General features: G+C 41.4%; 3 protein-coding genes across 5 annotated transcripts; 1 reads left to right on the top strand and 2 right to left on the bottom strand.

Moving 5' to 3' along the window:
- Window positions 1–1,201: 1,201 nt before the first annotated feature.
- LOC144082879 (UDP-N-acetylglucosamine transferase subunit ALG13) lies at window positions 1,202–8,223 on the bottom strand. Of its 3 annotated transcripts, none has more exons than XM_077610347.1 (5): window positions 8,070–8,223; window positions 7,741–7,796; window positions 7,164–7,326; window positions 3,047–3,185; window positions 1,202–2,223 (listed from the first exon to the last, which is right to left on the bottom strand). In XM_077610347.1, the coding sequence occupies exons 3-5, from the start codon at window positions 7,195–7,197 to the stop codon at window positions 2,112–2,114; spliced, it is 285 nt and encodes a 94-aa protein (XP_077466473.1). In that variant the 5' UTR covers window positions 7,198–7,326; window positions 7,741–7,796; window positions 8,070–8,223; the 3' UTR covers window positions 1,202–2,111. The 3 variants fall into 3 exon arrangements, with proteins under 3 accessions (XP_077466473.1, XP_077466474.1, XP_077466472.1); XM_077610348.1 differs by having other exon boundaries at window positions 7,882–8,184; XM_077610346.1 differs by having other exon boundaries at window positions 7,741–8,184.
- Window positions 8,224–9,149: 926 nt separating this feature from the next.
- rap2c (RAP2C, member of RAS oncogene family) lies at window positions 9,150–14,394 on the bottom strand. The gene is made up of 3 exons (XM_077609124.1): window positions 13,492–14,394; window positions 11,911–12,196; window positions 9,150–10,144 (listed from the first exon to the last, which is right to left on the bottom strand). Exons 1-2 carry the CDS (start codon window positions 13,762–13,764, stop codon window positions 11,918–11,920), a joined length of 552 nt encoding a protein of 183 aa, XP_077465250.1. The 5' UTR covers window positions 13,765–14,394; the 3' UTR covers window positions 9,150–10,144; window positions 11,911–11,917.
- A 922-nt stretch (window positions 14,395–15,316) lies between these two features.
- On the top strand, window positions 15,317–19,873 carry atox1 (antioxidant 1 copper chaperone). Its single transcript, XM_077609126.1, has 4 exons — window positions 15,317–15,483; window positions 18,975–19,050; window positions 19,128–19,256; window positions 19,606–19,873. The coding sequence occupies exons 1-3, from the start codon at window positions 15,472–15,474 to the stop codon at window positions 19,250–19,252; spliced, it is 213 nt and encodes a 70-aa protein (XP_077465252.1). The 5' UTR covers window positions 15,317–15,471; the 3' UTR covers window positions 19,253–19,256; window positions 19,606–19,873.
- The last annotated feature ends 3,062 nt before the right edge of the window (window positions 19,874–22,935 follow it).

Genomic DNA, 22,935 nt, shown 5'->3' with positions numbered 1-22,935 from the left:
ATCATGCGGATCCTATTAAAGAGCCTGACAGAACCGGTCTGAACACAAAGGATGTGTTATCAAGAGTGGGATTCTAAATAGTGTTCCGTGTGAAGAAAGCGTCAAATATATTGAAACTATCATCCACTAACACTTCTCCCTGATTCATTGAGAAACAATCATTTTCAATGATTAAATAGATATTCCCACGTCCCTGATGAACTCACACTGAATTTTTAGCATCCATTTTGTGGCGGTGTTATGGGCAAGTTAGTATTTCAAAGCCACTCAATTCTTAATAATTACATTTTGGTAGATTACAAGAAATGCTATTAATACAAATACATATGCAAGTGAAGAAATGCCCAGCAATACTCAAGGTTAAATTAAGCCTTAGAATATTTGCAAGCGACAGGTGCTTGACTATCAAGTTACCGTGTAAATAGTGAGTAACCTGTTCGTGACTTGCGCAATAGTCACACAGCTTATTAGTCTATGGCCGCCAACGACAGCAATAGGGGACCCCCAAACCAAATGGATTAGACTTCTATCGCCGTCAATGGCAGGGAAATTAATTCAGCTAAATAGTCATTGGTCCTATAAAGCCAATTATTTTACTCAAGATTTTCCCCTTCAAAGCAACCGACATTTGTACTACCAATTAAACCGTATGGAGGTGAAAATTGCGAATCAGGAGAAGTCTTGTAAATTGTAAAATTCAACGATTTTAAGGCAATTTTAAGGGTGGGGCTTATACACAGAGGTATCTAATATGCGAGAAAATACTGTATACCTGCAAATTTGCTTGCGTCGCATGTGTTGCTCTTCCATATATGAATCGCAATTACTGGAAGAGTAATGCAAATTTCAGTAATTCAAATTATATGATAGCATTATGCTAGGGGGCTTCTAAGTTCTGATTTTCTTTAACCCCTTTGATGCCTCAAATTACCTTGAACAAATAAACATTATGCAGTGTAATGTAGTACATAGGGTACATAAAAATAGTATTTAAAAAAATGCTAAATACAGAATATTAAATTGATAAGAAACAGGGCAAAACCATACAGCTAAAAATGAGATAATCCTAATAAAAAGACCCACAAAATTTTAAAAATACAAATAAATGTCAACACATTGAACTAAAATTTCTTCAAATTTTATTTTTTTAGATTTTTAATTAAAAACTTTTTTGAATTCTAAATCAAAACAAAAGGCAATATTCTCTTGTCAGTTTACTTTATTTGATATGATGTACTTGTATGTTTTAGGGATACACCAAAACAAAAATTCTTGGCGGAAACAAAAACTATTTTTTTATATTACGGATTAAAAAAAACTAATGCTAATTAATCTTCAGATTAAAAAAAAGACATCTCAGAATTACAAAACTATGCATTTTTTATTTGGTACTGACATTTCAAAAAATTAAATACAAAATTAAATGTGTAACTTTACACACTATACATTAATTAATGTATTTATATGACCTTCTGAAAAGCTAATTGTACTTTTAGAGCTGCAGTTTTTTCATAGAAAATAATTTCTGTGGTTTATCACACTCAAGTACAATATCAGATTTTTTTTTTAAACCTAAAATTAGTTTTACGATTTTTCCCTTTTTTTTTTTTTACTTTATGAGACAATAAGAAAAAAATACCCAGCTAGAGCAAAACAATTGGAACCCTTTTATAGGGCACTCATTGAACTTATTGGCTGCCATTGACAGCGTGAGGTGTCTAATCATTGCACTATCCTTCTGGTTTAATTAAAATTGATTGGACGTGAATGGTGGACAATGAGCCAAACACTAAAATAATTTTTAAAAACAGTTATATGAAATTACTATAAAAAGGAATTGTGGGCTATAGCAGGGTATATAATCATTTTTATAATATCTGTATATGGTTACTTGATTTCCATTTTGGGAAAAAAATGGGGGAATGATTGACAATTAAAAAAAAAAAACCTTTTAATTATCTTCTTAAACTGATTTATCTACGAGGGCTAATATTGATGTAAGAAGTGGATATTTTTTGGATAGAGCACAGAAAAAAACAGCTCGCAAAGTTCACCTACATTGCATACACAAGAGAGTGGACCAGATGGGTGGGGGAGGGCATAACATCATCTCACTTGAGTCCAAGAGCTTTGTCCATAAAATTTGCAAACTTCTCAGGCTGACCTGGGACGAAAGGCTTGAGGACAGAAAGGTCCATGCTCCTCAGCGTTTCTGTCAGAGTGCTGATAGACAAGAACAAGAATACTATGAAAAAGTATACAGAAATATACGTTAATTGTATTCAGTGGGGAAAATGAGCACAGTAATACATCGACATACGAGTGTCCCACCACATTTGAGATACGAGGAAAATTCAGAGCATATTTTTGCCTTGATACGAAAAAAAAAAATTGAGATACGAGCATACGAGATGGTTCACGATGCGGCCATCCGGGTGGCCGAGTAAGCGAGATTCTGCTTATGAGAACAACATCGCTCTGTCTTTCTCGCCGCATCTCCCTTGCATTTTACTGGAGATAGCGTGTCCAAGTCGATAATCTGCGAAAAAGTCAGCGGAATCTACATGGATTTGAAAGCAAAGCAAGCATCTGAAAAGGACACCAACTGAACCCTGCAAAACGAGTCGTGCCAGGTTCGATAATTTTAAAAAAAGGAACTGGGATACACTAAGAGAAGCAGCAAGTTCCGGCTCGAAAGTTGCGGTGGAATACATTAACAACTTTGCCTTGCTTATCACACAAGAAGGTTTAAATTTAGGGTAACGTAAGATTAAAATTTATTTTTAAGTGTGTTTATAGTAATCCAAGTTAATTTCATTTAAATTTAAAGTTATGTTACGAATGCTGAAAATAAAATAGTAGGATTTAAAAAAAAAAATTGCAAATGGTGGTGAAAAGTAACGTGGGGAACCTTCAACAATTGGGTGTCCCACCCTCAAATACTTACCCCACTGTATTTTTAGAAGGTTAAAAAAACGTTTTCAGATGAAGGCACAAGATAAGGCAAAACCTTTTTTTCTTCATAGTTTGTGTCTGTATTACATACTTGCATGTGCAGTAGAGCAGATGTGAATCCTTGTGGAGCTGTCTGGCCAGTTCCAGCTGGTGGTTGTCCATCAGCTTGTCATTGACCACCACCAGTAGGTCTTTGCCAGCACCCAACGCCTCCAAGCAACTTCCTGCCCCTGATACCAAAGACATCCACATTCCTCAAGGTGGACACAACTCACTGCTTTTTATGTCGCATCACATCTTGTAATGCTTATCTGCCACATGCAAAATGGCAGGAGGACACGCGTGTACCATCAATTCTACAACCTGTTCAATGAGGCTCTCATGGGTTTTGTTGCAAATTCTTTACATGAAACTAAAATCCTTAACTGCACTTAAAAAACAACAACATCTGGTCACTTAAAAAAATTCATATCATTCTTTTTTAATTATTCATTATTGTATTGTTACTAGTGGTAGGACTTTAGCTGTTTAATTATGAAAATATTAAAGAGTTAAAAATATTAACACATTTTAATGGCAAGTTAGGTTCTAAATCTGTGTCAGTCAACATTTGCTAACAGAAAAATACCTTGATGGAAATGTGGGTTTGTGGGAAAGAACAAAAATCACCCTCACCCTCACCCTCACCCTCACCCTCACCCTCACCCTCACCCTCACCCTCACCCTCACCCTCACCCTCACCCTCACCCTCACCCTCACCCTCACCCTCACCCTCACCCTCACCCTCACCCTCACCCTCACCCTCACCCTCACCCTCACCCTCACCCTCACCCTCACCCTCACCCTCACCCTCACCCTCACCCTCACCCTCACCCTCACCCTCACCCTCACCCTCACCCTCACCCTCACCCTCACCCTCACCCTCACCCTCACCCTCACCCTCACCCTCACCCTCACCCTCACCCTCACCCTCACCCTCACCCTCACCCTCACCCTCACCCTCACCCTCACCCTCACCCTCACCCTCACCCTCACCCTCACCCTCACCCTCACCCTCACCCTCACCCTCACCCTCACCCTCACCCTCACCCTCACCCTCACCCTCACCCTCACCCTCACCCTCACCCTCACCCTCACCCTCACCCTCACCCTCACCCTCACCCTCACCCTCACCCTCACCCTCACCCTCACCCTCACCCTCACCCTCACCCTCACCCTCACCCTCACCCTCACCCTCACCCTCACCCTCACCCTCACCCTCACCCTCACCCTCACCCTCACCCTCACCCTCACCCTCACCCTCACCCTCACCCTCACCCTCACCCTCACCCTCACCCTCACCCTCACCCTCACCCTCACCCTCACCCTCACCCTCACCCTCACCCTCACCCTCACCCTCACCCTCACCCTCACCCTCACCCTCACCCTCACCCTCACCCTCACCCTCACCCTCACCCTCACCCTCACCCTCACCCTCACCCTCACCCTCACCCTCACCCTCACCCTCACCCTCACCCTCACCCTCACCCTCACCCTCACCCTCACCCTCACCCTCACCCTCACCCTCACCCTCACCCTCACCCTCACCCTCACCCTCACCCTCACCCTCACCCTCACCCTCACCCTCACCCTCACCCTCACCCTCACCCTCACCCTCACCCTCACCCTCACCCTCACCCTCACCCTCACCCTCACCCTCACCCTCACCCTCACCCTCACCCTCACCCTCACCCTCACCCTCACCCTCACCCTCACCCTCACCCTCACCCTCACCCTCACCCTCACCCTCACCCTCACCCTCACCCTCACCCTCACCCTCACCCTCACCCTCACCCTCACCCTCACCCTCACCCTCACCCTCACCCTCACCCTCACCCTCACCCTCACCCTCACCCTCACCCTCACCCTCACCCTCACCCTCACCCTCACCCTCACCCTCACCCTCACCCTCACCCTCACCCTCACCCTCACCCTCACCCTCACCCTCACCCTCACCCTCACCCTCACCCTCACCCTCACCACCCTCACCCTCTCCCTCTCCCTCTCCCTCTCCCTCTCCCTCTCCCTCTCCCTCTCCCTCTCCCTCTCCCTCACCCTCACCCTCACCCTCACCCTCACCCTCACCCTCACCCTCTCCCTCTCCCTCTCCCTCTCCCTCTCCCTCTCCCTCTCCCTCTCCCTCTCCCTCTCCCTCTCCCTCTCCCTCTCCCTCTCCCTCTCCCTCTCCCTCTCCCTCTCCCTCTCCCTCTCCCTCTCCCTCTCCCTCTCCCTCTCCCTCTCCCTCTCCCTCTCCCTCTCCCTCTCCCTCTCCCTCTCCCTCTCCCTCTCCCTCTCCCTCTCCCTCTCCCTCTCCCTCTCCCTCTCCCTCTCCCTCTCCCTCTCCCTCTCCCTCTCCCTCTCCCTCTCCCTCTCCCTCTCCCTCTCCCTCTCCCTCTCCCTCTCCCTCTCCCTCTCCCTCTCCCTCTCCCTCTCCCTCTCCCTCTCCCTCTCCCTCTCCCTCTCCCTCTCCCTCTCCCTCTCCCTCTCCCTCTCCCTCTCCCTCTCCCTCTCCCTCTCCCTCTCCCTCTCCCTCTCCCTCTCCCTCTCCCTCTCCCTCTCCCTCTCCCTCTCCCTCTCCCTCTCCCTCTCCCTCTCCCTCTCCCTCTCCCTCTCCCTCTCCCTCTCCCTCTCCCTCTCCCTCTCCCTCTCCCTCTCCCTCTCCCTCTCTCTCTCTCTCTCTCTCTCTCTCTCTCTCTCTCTCTCTATATATATATATATACATATATATATATATATACATATCTATATATAAAATCTGGAAGTTCTAAAATTGCACTTTGACCTCAGATAATTAATTGCCCAGATTGTTTTTCCACCGTTTTGAAAGGTAATGCTATTAATTGATCATTTTCAGAGAATACTACAGACGCTCCCCTACTTACGAACATTCAACTTACGAACAACGGTACATGCGAACATGTCTGCAAATTGCGTTTAAGTCCAAAAATGTTCGCAAGTCCAATTTTGTATTTCGCGCCTTTTTCGGAGTAGTACTTCTTTCCGCCGCTAATACCGATGCCTGGCGCTGTGAGAGCTCAGCTCACCCAGCATCTACCTTCTTCTTCGTTGCAATGCGGAAGTGCGTGAATGTATCTCCAGTGTGCAAAGAACCTTTTTCATTTGTATCATTAAATATCTCATGCATCCAATCTTGAATATGGTTGGTAAAAAGCTAAAGGCTTCTATTGAGGGAGTTGCAAGGAAGAGGCAAGCCATTTCATTTGAAACGAGTGGCAATAATAACGAAGCTTGATGCGCGTGAGAGTGGTGAGCGTTTCACGGGCATTGAATCGTTCGACCGTCAGTACCATTTATAAACAGAAAGATCGAGCAGCAGGACCCAAATATTGAACGTTGCACAAAGTTTGCAAATCAATTGAATGATGCCATACAGTGCTACCGCATCATTTATGATGAAAAAAAGAAGAAAACTGTGCAATCGTCATTAGGTCGCTTCTTTTGGCCAGTTTCTAATACATAAATCTCTCTCTCTCTCTCTACAGTACTGTACATATTCTCTCCATTTTATTAAATGTTTTTTTTTCAGTACAAACCAATGCGTGTTACTTATACAAGCCTTAAACATACAAATGCACTTATATAAACCTTCAATATACTTATATCGGCCTTAAACATAAATTATAATACCCAATATAGCACTGAATCAACTTACAAACAAATTCAACTTATGAACAATCGCTCGGAACCAATTGCGTTCGTAAGTAGGGGAGCGTCTGTATTTGATTCGTTCACCCATTATAGTTGTTTCAATATATTTTGGGGGGCATTTGCAGGATAAATATACTAGTTATGGCTCCAATGAGAATCAAATGTTTGTTTTCCAAATAAATTGTATTTTTTAAATTAAGACCCTATATATGGTTGATCAAGGATACAATAAAACTGACATTTAATTTGAAACATGAAGCAACGTTGTCATCTATTAGGCGTGCCACTTTGTCCAGAGTGGTTCTCACGGTCAACAGTCTGAAAATTTGCAACCAAATCAAGATAAAAATAACGTATTTTTCATTACTTTGGGTTAAATGGAAGCAATTTTGTACCAAATCACTGAAGCCCGTTGAATAGCATATTGACAGACTTTGCAATAGCACCAAATATGGAATGTTTGCGGGTGAGATAATTAGCACGAGAAGGTAGGTACTCACCAGCATGGCTGACAATGAGGTCGGCCTCCTGCATGTTTGTCAAGATGGAGGGCTTGAAGCGGAATGCCTCCAAGCTAATCTGTGGAAAGTTCTGAGGATCTGGCAGAACCGAACCTCTGCCCACCTGCAGAACCAGGCGCTCATAGCCACGATGCTTTAATGCCTGTCAGCAGAAAAAGCAACCACAGGCTGTATAACTTAGAATACAGTATTCATACACGAGGGTCACAGGGGTGCTGGAGCCTATCCCAACCAACAACGGGCAGTAGCCAGGTTACACCTTGAATAGGTTAAAACAGGAAACGATACTATTTGTCCTTTTTCCTGCATGTTTAAAAAAATAATCTACTTTTTACTTTTCATCTTGAAAAAAAAATGTAAGTGACAAGTTTTGGGGATTTTTGGAGTTTAGGGAGAGAGGTTGTCAGGAGTCCCGGAGTTTATCCTCGTCCTCCTCCATCCCTGGTAGACTTTTTTTCCCAAACATTTCAGTTTTGGGGGCATTTAGGAAAGCATGGACAAATGCTTAAATTCAAAGTGCCACATCAGTAACTGTTTAACAGACAACTTAACTCACCTGAATAGCCTCGTCAGACGTGATTTCCTTGATTAAGTCTTCAAAACTCGTCGTGCCTACAGTCACAAAAACGGTCTTCATCGTTGTTCACGCCTTAAGCATTAAAACTTGGTTCTTCGCACTAATGTAGCCAAAACTCACACTTGCTTCCACTCAACGTGGCTTTCAGATAGACACTTCCCGGTTTGCTACACGTAACGAGCGTTCAAAACAAAAACAAAATATACTGCCTCTAAGGCTCAGGAGCGGATTTAAACGCGTTTGTAGAAAGGGTAAAACATGGAAAAACGAAACGTTTCAAGATTTTAAGCAATTTGAAAAAAACTTACTTTTGCGTAGACGTGCTCATTTGAATTTAATTTAATTGAATGCTTTTATTGTCATACAAGTATAATGATCGCCTTTTCCGTGTTCGAGACGCTACTTCCTCAAATATGACCCTGAGTTAACAAAGTATGCGACCCTCAACGGTCGGAGGCTGAACTGCAACTTTTTGTAACAAGTAGTACTATGCCACCAATTACAGTTCAACCCGTTTACGAAATAAATTTAAAGTATCACTAAAAATACACATTTTAGCCATAAAAAATATATGATTTCAATCCAGGTAAAAATGTCAAACAGACTGTCACTGCCATTGGCAGTAATAGAAGTTCATCCCATTTGACTAGGGTGCTAGCCACGACCAAATGATTGCTGCCAGTGCCACATCTCAATGTTCAAATTCAACAGACATCTATCTACTGCCGTTAGATGCTGGCAATGAGATATGTTGTACAAATTAGAGCCTATCTGCTGGTTGAAATGTGCAGAGCAGGTCTATTGATGGCAAAAATTACTGTGTATGTGAGTATATATATATATATATATATATATATATATATATATATATATATATATATATATATATATATATATATATATATAAGGCCTTCTCTGCTGGCCTCAGAAATATATGAGTCATATATTATATTTTGTCCATCAATACTTATTAAATAATTCCAAATCGTCTGTTAGCTTCCTTTCATTGCTTTTCCCCCTGGTTGCACTGCTTCCAGATGTGTGCTTTCATATTGAAGCATTTAACCAATCACATTTCAGCCATTATTTGTTGCCAGGGTCAGAAATCTGCCTCAAGGCCTTCACAATCAGTTCTGCAGGCTCTGCTGCATTAAACAAGCATCAATAAGACTGTTGCTTTAACCAATCAGATTTCGAGTATAACCATTTAATAGTTTTTGAGGGTTGGATTGATTCCGATAGAAGGCACTACTAGAAAATGCACGGATTATGCACTAAATTGTTACATTGTACATAAGTACTGCAGGTTTGTGTGTATAGTGCACTGTAATGGGTTCATTTCAAAATGAAAAGTCTACTTGTTGAAAAAGAAGAACAGGACACCAAGATGCACCAGAAGTTATTTTAAGGCTCTGTTAAATTCTCATTTTACTGTTAAAAAAAGAAACACAATATACCTTGTAACCTGATGTCATCAAAGCAGAAAACGATTGTCAAAATAAAACATTTAAAACTTACTACTCACATTAGTTTTTAATAAATATGATAGTATTTAAAAAATACAGAAAGCAATGTCGAATCTTCTTAACACAGTTCAATAAGAGTTATTGAACAAGAAGGATTGAAATAAAGACAACTTTTGGACCTCCTGCCATCGCATGGTCCATGTGCGTGTGTCAAATTTCTCAAAATTTCACTTCAAAATGACCGAAAATATTCTTTTTTTTTTTTCAGCATGCAGACATGTGGATTTACTGCAAAAAAAGAGAATGATTATGTTCCATACAGTCCATCATCAACATTTGCTGGTACTAGAAAAAAAAATCTAAAATGGAAGTCAACTGTGTGCATGCTTTGAATCAAACATTTTTGGGATGAAATACTTGTCCAAAGTTCGAAAAACGTAGTTGTAGAAAAACACATTTTGAGAATTTTTGGGTGTATTAAACCATATTTACCGTCATGTATGCAACTTTTCCTCAATTCCATACATTAGCAAATGGCTTTCCATATGTGAAGTAATACAAATGATAAAAGTATATAACAGCAATGATGAAAGCGGCTTTAAAAACAGCGCTGCGGCCTCACAAACACTTGTTGGTTCTCAAAGTTGAGGCGGAATTCTAGCTAAAAGAGAAACAAAAGAAAAAGACTGAAATTGAAGAGTAGTCCCTCCGTGTTATGTCTCTTTGTCTAACTTTCAAGGCTTTTCCAGGTCGGCGAAAATGTCCTGTTAGCGGGATATCAAAAATAGTAGCTGCGTGTCAGTTGGCAGGTGAGCGTCAAAACGCTTGGGAAGCTTCAAAGTCAGGCCTGGCGGCCATGATGTGTGCCCCATAACCATTCTCTGTTCCCTTCCAGCTGATCCGGACAAAAAATGCATCTGGAAAGCAGACACAAACGCAATATCTTTTAGCAAATACATGGCTCGTGAACTACCACCATCAGGGCCGACGAAAGTTCATTGGTTGCCATTGTTGGTGCTAGATGTCAATTGGAGTTGGACTCGGAGAGTTGGCACTAGCCTATCTCAGTCCAAAGTGATTGGACTAGCACCATTAATGGTAGTCAAAGATTTAATTTATGAACATTAAAGTGACATGAACCCAGTGCTTTACTGTACAGTGGTACCTCGTGATACGACAGCTCGTCATAAGACATGCTCGTGTTACGATAGAAATTTCGATCGAATAATTCGCCCGAGATATGATCAAAATTTTGTGATGCGATCAAGCCAGGTGGCCATGGCACTGTCTTTTTTGCATCTCTTTCGTGTATATATATATATATCTACGAGCACTGGGCGGACTTTGCATTTCTACACCCGTTTTTTCCCCCACGTTGGTCTACATTTACATACAAGGTAAACAACAATGGATCGGCAGAGTTTTGCAAAGAAAAGATCTGGAATACACTCAGTAATCAGACACGGGGAAGCGGCAAGTTCCAAACAACTCTTGATGCGTTCGTTTTGAAGACTCCGGCGGAATGTCCGGGTGGGGTCAACCCATAGAACTAAGGTAAAAAAGATTAAACCAAAATTAGAATTCAGTTTTGTGTGAAGTTACATTAAACGTTGAGTGTCTGTATATATTTATCCAAGTTAATTTGAATTTGTTTGTTCGTTTACGAGTGCGTTGTTGCCGTGGATAAAGTCCTCCCTGAACCCCCTTAACCCTCTTAACCATAATATTATGGGTTTAAACTTGCAAAATTACAACAAAAATTACAAAATTACTAAATCCCAGGTTGCACGGTAGACGAGTGGTAAGCACATCTGCCTCATAGTTCGGAGAGTGGGGGTTTTCTCCGGGTACTCCGGTTTCCTCCCACATCCCCAAAACATGCATGTTAGGCTGATTGATTACTCAAAATTGTCCCTAGCTTTGAGTGTGAGTGTGTATGGTTGTTCGTCTTCTGGTGCCTTGCTATTGGCTGGCAACGGACCCGTAGTTGGCTGGTATAGGCTCCAGCCGCCCTGCAACTCTTGTGATGATAAGCAGTACAGATAAAGAATGAATAAGTTAAGTCTCATAACCTTACGACTTTCATCTCATATTATGCCTTTTCTCGAGGAACATTAGTAATAAAAAGAACCTATACACGTCAAATGTCTAAATATCGGTCGATCAATAATACTGAGTATCGTATCAAGACATCACTAATCCAAACATTGTTTGAGATTACTACATATTTTTGGTATGTTTGCATGTAGTTCTGCATGCATTGAAAAAAATGTGCAGTTTTCCCCCGATTATTGCGACTTCACTTATTACGAATTCACTTTGCGATTTTTTTTGCTATTAATTATTTAAAAAAATTAAGTTCATAAAAATGTGAAAATCTACGCTGAAACTCAAGCTCTTGCTACTAGAACTCAGCACTGAAGAAGAAAAGAAAAAAAAGGTAGTTGTAATAGGGGACCCTACTTCGTGATTTTTCGATTATCGCGGCCATGTGTGGTCCACCTTAACCGCGGTATTGGAGGGATTACTGTAGATTGCACAGTAGTAGTTCAGCTGTCAAATTTGCTTCCAATAGAAAGTTTTGCAGGGGTAGCTAGGACATTTTCAGAGAACACGGGTGTATAGAAATGTGCCAATTATACCTTGATGACATCAACTAAATTGAGAGGGCAAGTGTACCTACCTCCGCTTCACTGGACCACACAGGCGGTGCAACACTGCTCTTGCTTCTCGGGTAGTGAAGAGTAATTCATCTGGCGCACAATCTCGGCGAAGAGCTCGTCCACCATGGTCTTGCTCTTGGCTGAGGTCTCGATGAATGGACAACCCCATTCTTGAGCTAGGGCGCGGCCGTCTGAGGCCGCCACCTCACGCTCCGACTCCAGGTCCACTTTGTTGCCTACCAGGATCAGCGGCACCTTCTCGAAGCGCTTCACACGCACTATTTGGTCTCGCATGGGGCGGATGTCCTGAGTCCAAATTCAAAGAAATATAGTCATACCTCTAGTTACGAATGGCTTTTTATGTGCAAATGAGTGACTCGAGATACAAAAAAAGATCCAAGTTACGAAACCCCCCAAAAAGTTAATCCATTTCCATATCCGTCATTTTATTTTAAAAATATATTTGTGGATGCATTGATTCTCACTTTAGAACATTGCTACCCTCTACTGGGCTCTAATTTCATTGCTCTGATTCTATATCACATAATGACAAGAAAAGCCTTCAAATCAATTCAATTGGCTTTCTCACAACAACTTCTTCCCATGTTTCAAGATCCTCTCTTACATACCTGTCCACCTCGACCAAAATGCTCCCTTTATTAATGATTGCAATTCCCTTATTAAGGTAGTTGTGATAGGACTGTCGAACGAATTAGAGAATTTACATATAAAGTACACCTCTACTCACAAAATTTTCAAGTTAAGAAAAAAGTTCTAGAACCAATTAATTTGGTAAGTATGGGTACAACTGTATATTCACATATTTAGAATTGTTGCGAAACATTCATTTTGTCTAGAAACTACTCGTTAACATACTAAAACTTTCAACTCGTTATCAACACTCAATGCTATGGATGTCTTGAATGCACATTTTTGAATGAGAGATTGAGTCCCCTGATTTTGAGAATCTGCTGATACCAAGGTGAGCATTATAAAAGACAATACGCACTCCGGCTTCCACAACTTCAACCTGCTGCCCTCTGGAAGGTGCTACAGAGCTCTAACAGCCAAGACAAACAGACTCAAGGACAGTTTCTTCCCAAGAGTCATCGCCACACTCAACTCGAGTTTTGCACCTAGGACCTAGTCAAGACTTATTACTACTACTTATACTATGTTGACCACTTATTTATCTATTACTGTTTAGTGATTATTTATTTATCATTACTAAATTTTGATTTTCTATGTATTTGCTTGTTTGTTGTTGCATCCAGTGGTGCACTCTCAACAATTTGGCCCTGAACGTCTCCAAAACCATGGACCTCATCCTGGACTTCAGACGGAACAAGCCCGCACCGCTCTGCTGACCTCACTGGACTATTTATTTATTTAATTCTTATTTATTGATTATTTGTTTCTCTGTTTGTTGTTATTTGTGGTGAACGTTTTAAATCTCATTATACTTGTATAATGACAATAAAAGCATTCAATTCAATCAATTCAATTCAATTTGGCAATATCTCGGAAATGTCACTTCTCATTGGCAATAATGGGGGTTCCCCTAAATGTGACTTTGATCGAAGGTGTCGATGAAAGCTGACCTGGAAAGATTGCTGGTTTACCAGACTGTAGACGAGGATGAAGCCCTGTCCATTCTTGATGTACAAGTCCCGCATGGAGGCGAACTGTTCGGTTCCGGCCGTGTCTAGGATCTCCAGCACTGACGGCGATGAGTCCACCTCGATCTCCTTTCTGTAAAAGTCTTCGATTGTGGGGTCATACTTCTCGATGAAGGTTCCGGTGACAAACTGGACGGTCAGTGCCGATTTACCGACGCCGCCGCTACCCAGAACCACCACCTTGTACTCCTTCATCTCGGCCAGCTAACTCAGAGCGGCTAACAGATTAGCTGCAACGGGGCCTCTTACTCAAATCGGGAACCGAATGACGACACAAAACGGCGTCTAGTCGCGCGAGTTGAGTATCCGAGCGTTCATAGTCGTTCGCGATACGGCCACTTTAGAAAAACCCTTGGAGCGAAGACAAAAAAAGTTGCTTTCTTTTCACTCTGCCCGGTAGTTAGCTTGACTGTGGCTAAGCGTTCGCGCTCCCGCATGCCCGGAGTTCCCTCAAGGGTCCGGGCCGGTGACGGAGAGGCCCCGCCGGGGAACGAAACGTCGAGTCCGAGTCGTTCCCCGCATGCTACGGAGCCGGTCGGGACAGTTCGGACGCAAACGGCGGGCTGGTTGCGTCCGGCCGAGGCCTGCTCGTGTTTCCGGAGGCTTCTGTCCACCTCCCCTCGGACAAGACAAGGCAGCGGGAGCTTCCTGGCGTGCTTCCGGCTTGAGCACAGAAGAGTTGGACCCAGGAATCTTGGGATTTAAAGAGGAAATCCCGACATCTTTATTCCGCTTTTCAGGAGCGCTCAGCAATGATCCTCATCGGGTCGGCGGGGGACCTGGAGCCTATCCTTGGCCGGCTCTGGGCGGGAGGCGGGCGATGTCCTGGAATGGTCGCCAAATAGCCAATCGCATTAAACCCCCCAAATCAAAATAATTCAAATGGATTTGGGGCGTCGTTTGCCGTCAATGGCAGTGATCCACGGTCAGCGCCAATAGGGCTACAAAAAATAAAGAAAACACCATAGACTTACGAGTTTTTCGTCTAATGAACATGTCACAGGCAATTTTTCACATTTTTTTACCTTGAGATACGAGTATCTTAATATACACACGTTTTGTTTCTTGCGAGCTGTTGCGAGCATTTTACATACGGGTGCAAGATTCTCAATGAATAAAAATGGTTTACTCAGAACATTCTTGAGACATGAGTGTCTTGACTTTAGTTTTTCATTTCAAAATCTGTCACCATAAAAAAAACGTCTTGCAATATACATAAAAAATGACATCAATTTGTATCTATTCATTCATAGGGCGGCCCCGTGGAGAGTGGTTAGTAGCGCGTTGGCCTCACAGTGGGGTTCCTGGGTTCAAATCCAGGTCGGTCCACTTGTGTGGAGTCTGTGTTCTCCCTGGGCTTGCGTGGGTTTTCTCCGGATACTCCGGTTTACTCCCACATTCCAAAGACATGCATGGAAGGCTGATTGGACACTCTAAATTGCCCATAGGTATAAGTATGAGCGTGAATGGTTGTTAGTCTCCTTGTGCCCTGCGATTGGCTGGCCACCAATTCAAGCTGTCCCCCACCACTGGCCTGAAGTCAGCTGGGATAGGCTCCAGCACCCCCCGCGACCCTAGTGAGGTTAAAGCGGTTCAGAAAATTAAATTACTTTTACTTTGGAAACCTTAGACAAATTGGCATTGTGGTTTCCGATACACCAAATAATTCAAATTGTTGTTTTACAAAGTACAGTTTATTTTCATATTCTTTATTTTAGACTTCATGTCAGTCTCTACATTTGTATGCTTTACCTTTAATAAATGCGGCACGCCAAACGGAAGTGCTGTTCTCGTACACAAAAATCAGCTTGATTGGGAAAGCTAAATCAAGTGGTGGATTATTTGTGTTTTTTGTCGTCATTCTGTGTTCAAAGTTCATCTGCGCAGAGGCACAGAGTCATCATGAGCATGCCCGTGAGTTTTCTGGACATCTTTAAACCATCATGACATTTTGAGATTATTTTCTTGCATGTTTCCTGACTATTTAGCATTAGCCTCGAAGCCAAATCTACTAGCTTGCGAATCGGCGGTTTATGTTTTGACGCATAACTTGATCTATTACAATCTTTAAACGATCTCCAAAAAGGAAGCAAATATCGCCGAAAGGATCAATTGAATGGTACGAGTGGTTTGAATTAATACGCCAAAGAGACATTTCTGTGCAGCTCAAGATATATTGATTGTGTAATAGTCAGTAGGTCTTTCCACAGAGCAATAGAAAAGTAAATAAATGCTATTTATGTTGGAATGAAATAGTCAAACTAGTCCTGGGCGATGTGACTAAAAATGCTATCACGATAAAAGAAAATAAATCATTTGTATTGATAACTCACATCTTTCGTCTTTCAAATTTCTGTGAATAAGTAAATAAATTACTTGTCATCCAATTATGACAGTAACTACGTTACCTTACTTAAAAAAGAAAGCATTTTTGTTGTTCCGTTGTCCAATAAGAGATAAGACAACACCAAACGATATGAAAAGTAATGAATTAAAACCTAAGCATTTTGACAGCCATGCTTTTATTTATAAAATTGCCTTGAAAACAAAAGTTTCTGTGCAATGTGAAATTAATAACATAATAATCAACTGAAGACATCATCACCATTGGCAGGCAGACTGTTTTCAGCCTCACTAAAATAAATGTATGTAAATTTACCTCACAATTAAAAAAAAACAAAAAAAATACAAAAAGTTGGATGAACCTAACCCATTTCAATCCAAGTTTTCGATTTTTGTAACTTTTTCAGAAAATTGGCACAGAATTGGTAAACTCCTTGATATCAGGCAAGAAAAGAATTACAGGGTGTCCTCAAATGAGGAGGCTGGGTTAAAATGGGTTAAGCAAATTTTCTATAAGGCCGGTGTTTGTGCACAGGTATTTAAAAGACATTAAAAAAAGGAAGAGCCACACTAGTAAAACCCGCCCTACCATGGCTGAATTTCTCTTATTAACTTCTCATGAGATCTTGCACTATAATATTAGCCAATCACTAACCACTTCTAACCATGTGCTATTTTCATGTTAGAGAGAGACTTAAGAGTCATGTGGACTGATTTCTTCAACGTATACCTGCACGCTTGTGGGATTGCAAAGTCAATCGTGCTTGCTCTCAGTGCGCCTCACGTGCGTTCATAAGTACAGATAAAGTACAGAACAGGAAGATTTCACTTGGATTTTTTATTGGATAGGACAGTATTGTCCTGGATCTCACAATCGCTCATTTTGGCTGTTTTACTCCTTAACGTTTGTCTAGAATTACCGTTCACGACTATAATATTAGCCAATCACTAACCACTTCTGCCATGTGCTATTTTCACGTTAGAGAGAGACTTAAGAGTCATGTGGACTGATTTCTTCAACGTATACCTGCACGCTTGTGGGATTGCAAAGTCAATCGTGCTTGCTCTCAGTGCGCCTCACGTGCGTTCATAAGTACAGATAAAGTACAGAACAGGAAGATTTCACTTGGATTTTTTATTGGATAGGACAGTATTGTCCTGGATCTCACAATCGCTCATTTTGGCTGTGTTTTACTCCTTAACGTTTGTCTAGAACAGGGGTCCCCAAACTTTTTCCTGTGAGGGCCACATAACTTTTCCCTTCTCTGATGGGGGGCCGGTGTCAGTTTGTAACAGAAAGTGTGACGATCGTAGGGGAGCTTAATTTTTTTTTATTGTTTTCCAGAAAGCCACACATAACCAAATAACCCTTTCCAGGTTCTTTACAGAAAAAAAGTCAGGAAACATATAATAACACTATTAATGAAATAAATAATAACTAAATAACCCTCTGAGTTCTTCACAGAAAAAACAGGAAATAAATAACACTATTTATGAAATAAATAATAACTAAATAACTCTCTCTGGGTTCTTCATAGAAAAAAAAGCCATGGAACATTAACTTTCTGTTGTGCCATGCACAATCTTCTCCCTTTGCTCTGAAGTTTATGCACGACACCACAACCGTCATTACAGAATCCCACGTCAACATTTTGCAGCACAGTGCTTGCTGGTGAATTTGGCAGTGGACTCGTAGTGGGGCGGTGAGACCCCTTTTTTCCAACTCCCGGTTCATGCGTCCCATTATTAGACCGCGAGTTTCGGCCACCATGCTAGGAGCCCCGTCAGTCGTGATGCTAGCTAGCTTTGACCAGTCCAGGTCCAACTTCTCCATGGTTTGGCACACTTTGTCAAAAATATCCTCTCCCGTTGTAGTCCCTTTGAGACTTTGGAGGGCTGCCAGATCCTCGCAAATCTCAAAGTTTGCGCTAACTCCACGAATAAAAATGAGCAGTTGCGCTGTGTCTTGCACGTCCGTGCTTTCATCCAGTGCTAATGAAAAAAAGTCAAATTATTTCGTCTTCTGCTGCAGCTGGGCATATACATTACTCCCGATTTCTTCAACGCGTCTGGTCATTGTACTCACCGACAGACTTACAGCATTAAATGCATCTTTCTTCTCGGGACACACCTTTTCCGCGACAGTATCCATACATTTCTTAACAAACTCTCCGTCAGTGAAAGGCTTACCGCTGCTTGCTATCAATTTAGCAACCCAAAAGCTGGCCCGAACGGATGCCTGGTTCTGCTGAGATAGTAGTCCACTTTTTCGCTTTGAGAGTTTGTCTGCTCGTATTTGGCCTTGCAAGCTATCGTACTTGTCTTTGTGACGGGATTCATAGTGTCGGCAAAGATTGTATTCTTTGAATACCGCCACCGTCTCTTGACAAATGAGACAAACAGCCTTTTCTTTGCATTGAACAAAAAATAATCGTTTGTCCACTCCAGGTTAAATACCCTGCATTCTGAATCAATTTTTCTCTCACCTAACTTTTTCGCCATTATTCCGTTCTCAAACAGGTTGCAGTTTTTATATGCTTGAATAGTCCGCGATGGTCCCAGGGCTCCGCCCTCACCTGCGATCGTCCAGATGTCTCGGTAACACTGCTCGTGCATGCAACGGTGGACGTGCCCGCCTGCATCAAAGGGAAACACTCTCCCCGCGCGTGTCACCAAAGAAGCAATGCGAAACCCCGCTTCACTGGGATGATTTGTGGGCTCAGCAGGGGTGCAATGAACCAAACACAAGATTAAAACGTCCCAGTCTCTAAGGCCAAATAGGAAAAAAAATCAGATAGTGTCTCTGGTATTGTTCAGAGGGCCGGTCCAAATGTGCCGGCGGGACCCCTGGTCTAGAACTACCGTTCACGTCGCATCAGCGCCCCTGTTCTTTTTGGTGTTTAGGTTGTGTAATTACAGCTTGTATTTATCAAAAGTTTTTATTAATGTTAAGAAAAATATTTGAGGAGAATTACTGTTATCGTTTTATCACCCAGGTATAAGTCAAGCCACCTTTGCAAAATTTCTGTCATGTTACATTTTTTATTTTTTTTATTTTGCAGAAACACAAATTTTCCGTGACCATGACGTGTGAAGGATGTTCGGGCGCCGTCAGCCGAATCCTCAGCCGTCTGGAAGGTGAGCCCACCTTCCCCGCTAAAATACCTGAAATTACAATAAAATGGTCGTTTACAAACTCTTTACTTTTTTTTTAGATGTGAAGTTTGAAATTGACCTGCCCAACCAGCTGGTTTGGATAGAGTCGGACAAGGACGCCGACTTTCTGCTGGAGACGCTCAAGAAGTGCGGCAAACCCGTCACCTACCAGGGCACCCAGTGAACAGGTGATAATGACATTGTATGGGATTTGCTGGGTTCCAGGGACGGCTGTTTCATTTGAAATCGGAGGGGTCTGCAGCGAATATAAGAAAGTAAGTCTGGGCCAAGCGTCACAAAAAGCACCATCGATAACATGCATAACTTGTTACGTCCATCTGGTGCTAGCTTCTTTGAATCATCATGGAAGTGGTTTATTATGATGAAGTAACGCCCCCATATCTAGGCGCTCCACACACACAGATCCTTCTCATCGAATATGCATTTGCAGCCAGCCCCTCCCACTTCAAATGAATGGCCGCCGTTATTGGAAGCCATTTCATTAAACATGCTTATGGTTTTCTTTTCTTCCTCAAGGCTGTCAACCTTTTGTTGCCATATGAAGAAACCAGGTTCAATGATGGCTTTTATTTGTTTTTTTTTTGTTAAAAAATATTAAATGGTCGTGACTTCAAGCATTCCGTGCTAAAACAGTGAAAAAGATAAGCTTTTTTTGGAACTCAAGCCACCATGATCAACTACTAACACTAAAAAAAAAAAAACACTCACTCTTCTTTGTATTAAAAAAAACTAATTCTTGGTTCTTAATTGGATGTTTTCAGTGCAATAAAGTTTGATATTTCAATTTTCATGTTTTGATTTTTTCCTCCAATTATTATTATTGTTATTATTATTAGGTATAATAATTATAAAGAATTGTATTCCTATATTTTTAAAAATTAAAACATTATTTTATCTTCCATTTATATTTTGTTTTATACATTTATTTTACATTTGTATTTATACCCACGATTCTGACTAGAATTAGCGGTTAAAAAATAATGAATAAATTTGTATTCCTATTTTAATTATGCATTTATTTAATGTTAGATAAATTATGCATAAATTAAATTTAACTAAATCTTTGTTTTATATTCATGCATGCTTTCAGTACTTTATTTTTGTATTATATTGGTTTCATTGTTTTTGTTTTTATTATTCTAAATGTATACAGATTATTATATAACACATGTATACCTTTAATTTAAATAACTATTGCATGTCATTTTCATATTTGCATTAATCTTTTTGTCATTTCTTTTACCTCTATTTTTCAATGTCATTAACCATGATCCCAAAAAAATCACATGCTTTTTTTTTATCTTGCCGAATATTGCTAATGTTGTGTTTTTCATTTGCTGAAATATACATACAAGGACATGGTATTAAAAACACAAAATTATCGCAAAATTGATCAATCATTGACCCCACAATAAATATCAAAGTGGAACATGTATTTTCAATTGGCAGCATTTTTATCTACAATCCCGCCAGCAGGTGGTAGCAAAGCACTTGCTACTCCTAAACGAGCGCTCTTACAAACACGTTGTCTTTCTGTGCCATTTCCGATGTTCTGTCGTCCAATCATCTTTTTCCTGTGAAGTGAAATAAGTTCATCATTAGCAGACATCCTAATCATTGGGAGGGCGAGGCTGTCAACGAATGAATATTCATTCACTGCCAGAAATTAAACCACGATGCCTTCAATTGTAGACAGTGAGGTAAATCAGCATACCTCACAGGTCTGAGATTGAGGATTCAAACCCTGTTGGGTTCTCTGACCGTCCTGTGTGGAGTATGCATGTTCTCCCTAGGCCTTCTTTGGGTTGTCTCCAGGTACTCCGGTTTCCTCCCACATCACCAAAACATCCAGGGTAGGGTGGTTGAAAACTTTAAAATGTGTTTAGATGTGTGTGAGCGTGAATGGTTGTTCGTCTCGTTGTGTCCTGTGATTGTCTGGCAACCAATTCAAGGTGTGACCTGCCTCCTGCCCGTAGTTAGTTGACCACCCCCACGACCCTTGAGAGGATAAGCGGCTCGGTAAATGAATGACAAAATACTGTACTGTGGTACCTCGACATACGAGCAATTTGAGATACCAGTACAACTTTGAGCAGATATTTATCTTGAGATATGAGATAAATTTTGATATACGAGCAGACAGCGGACATGAGAGGCTGCTCATAAGAACATAATGGGCGCTGTCTCTCTCCCCACAACTCCCTCGTGTAATGTCTCTCTGGTCGCAACTCCCTCGTGTAATGTCTCTGCGAGCACTGAGTGGGGCGTTGCATTTTTTCTTTTTTTGAATTTACAGAACCTTTGAAGGAAACTGGAATAAATGTGGACATAAATAAATAAAAAATGAAATACATCATTAAAAACCTATCTATTGAAGTACCTCGACATACGAGTGCCCCGACATACAAGCAACTTGAGATACGAGTAAAATTTCGGGCAAAGTTATCTTGAGATACGAGACAAATTTTGAAATTCGAGCATACAGCGGACGCGAGAGGCTGCTCATAAGAACATCATGGGTACTGTCTTTCTGGTCGCAACTCCCTCGTGTAATGTCTCTACGAGCACTGGGCGGAGCATTGCATTCTTTCAGTGTTTGTTTTTCCGTCGCTAATACGAGAGGAGTACTACTTCCCGGGCAAGTTGGCAAGTGGTCGTGCGTTATCCTATGGTGAGGACATTTGTCTGCATCATTTTGGGAATATTTTGAATGGAATACAAAATCAAACAACCCTCGATATTGACTGAAAGTCAGTGTGGAGGCGGGGCAAATAGAGAAGGTATCAAAATGTCAAACAAAATTAGAATTAAGTTTAGTGTTAGGTTAGATTAAACTTATTTTTGAGTGTGTCTGCATCGTAATCCAAGTTCATTTAAATTTGTTTATATTATGTACGAGCGTGATGCCATGCAAAAAGCATTTTTTGACCGCCGTTTGTCGCGGTGGAGTTCTTTATTTAAAATTATTGGTGCGAATTAAATGAATAATGGAACCCTGTTATCCATCGAAATAAAACAAAAGATAAATATTGCAAGGAAATGAGGCCGTAACTCACCTACTAGCGTCGCTACACTTTTGAAGCAGAAGAAAGTATTAAAAGCGACGACTCCTTGGAATGGCCTGAATGACGAGATGGACAGACTATTACTCTAGTCCTGTTTAATACTAAGTTCTTTTGAATTCATAATTTGAAGTTGTTTAGATGTGTGTTTATGTGCATGTATTTGCGTTCTAACGTTAGCTTTCTCCTTACACTGCACTGAACTCCTGCACAAACGGTTGTGTTTTCATGCTTCTTATTCTTTTTAAAACATTAATAAATATTTTTCGAATTATTTTCTCTCTTGTGTGTTTCTCACAGCTTTCATACAAATTGGGGCACTTTTTGATCATTTTTAAAAGGTTTAGTTGTTTTTTTTATTTTAGTTAGATTAAAGAATTTACTTATAAAGTACTGCTCTACTTACAAGAAATCCAGGTTACGAAACAAGTTTTGGAACCATTTAATTTTGTGAGGTATGAGTATTGAAAATGTATGTATTTATTTATTTTAAATACTCAATATCAAGATAAACGTTTTAGCAACGTGACAAAAGCGCCACTGACAAGATGCAGAAAATTATGATTTAAGAGGCGCCGTTCGAGGATCAAATTAAAACTTTATGAGCTTGCCCGTCTGCGCTGACATTTATATGAGCGACGTGATTTATGTTTACCGCCAGGCCGTGCAATAAATAACAAATAACTCAACAATAAACCAAGTAAGAAATGGGGGAGGCGACCGGGTTCAGAGGTGAAGCGCGTGCGGCGCCAAATACGGGCGTAGAACAATGATACATGGAGGA

Source organism: Stigmatopora argus, chromosome 9 (genome assembly GCF_051989625.1).
Source record: "Stigmatopora argus isolate UIUO_Sarg chromosome 9, RoL_Sarg_1.0, whole genome shotgun sequence".
Classification (NCBI taxonomy): Eukaryota; Metazoa; Chordata; class Actinopteri; order Syngnathiformes; family Syngnathidae; genus Stigmatopora; species Stigmatopora argus.
Note: the sequence above shows the minus strand (reverse complement) of the source record. Positions and strands in the feature narration are given on the sequence as shown.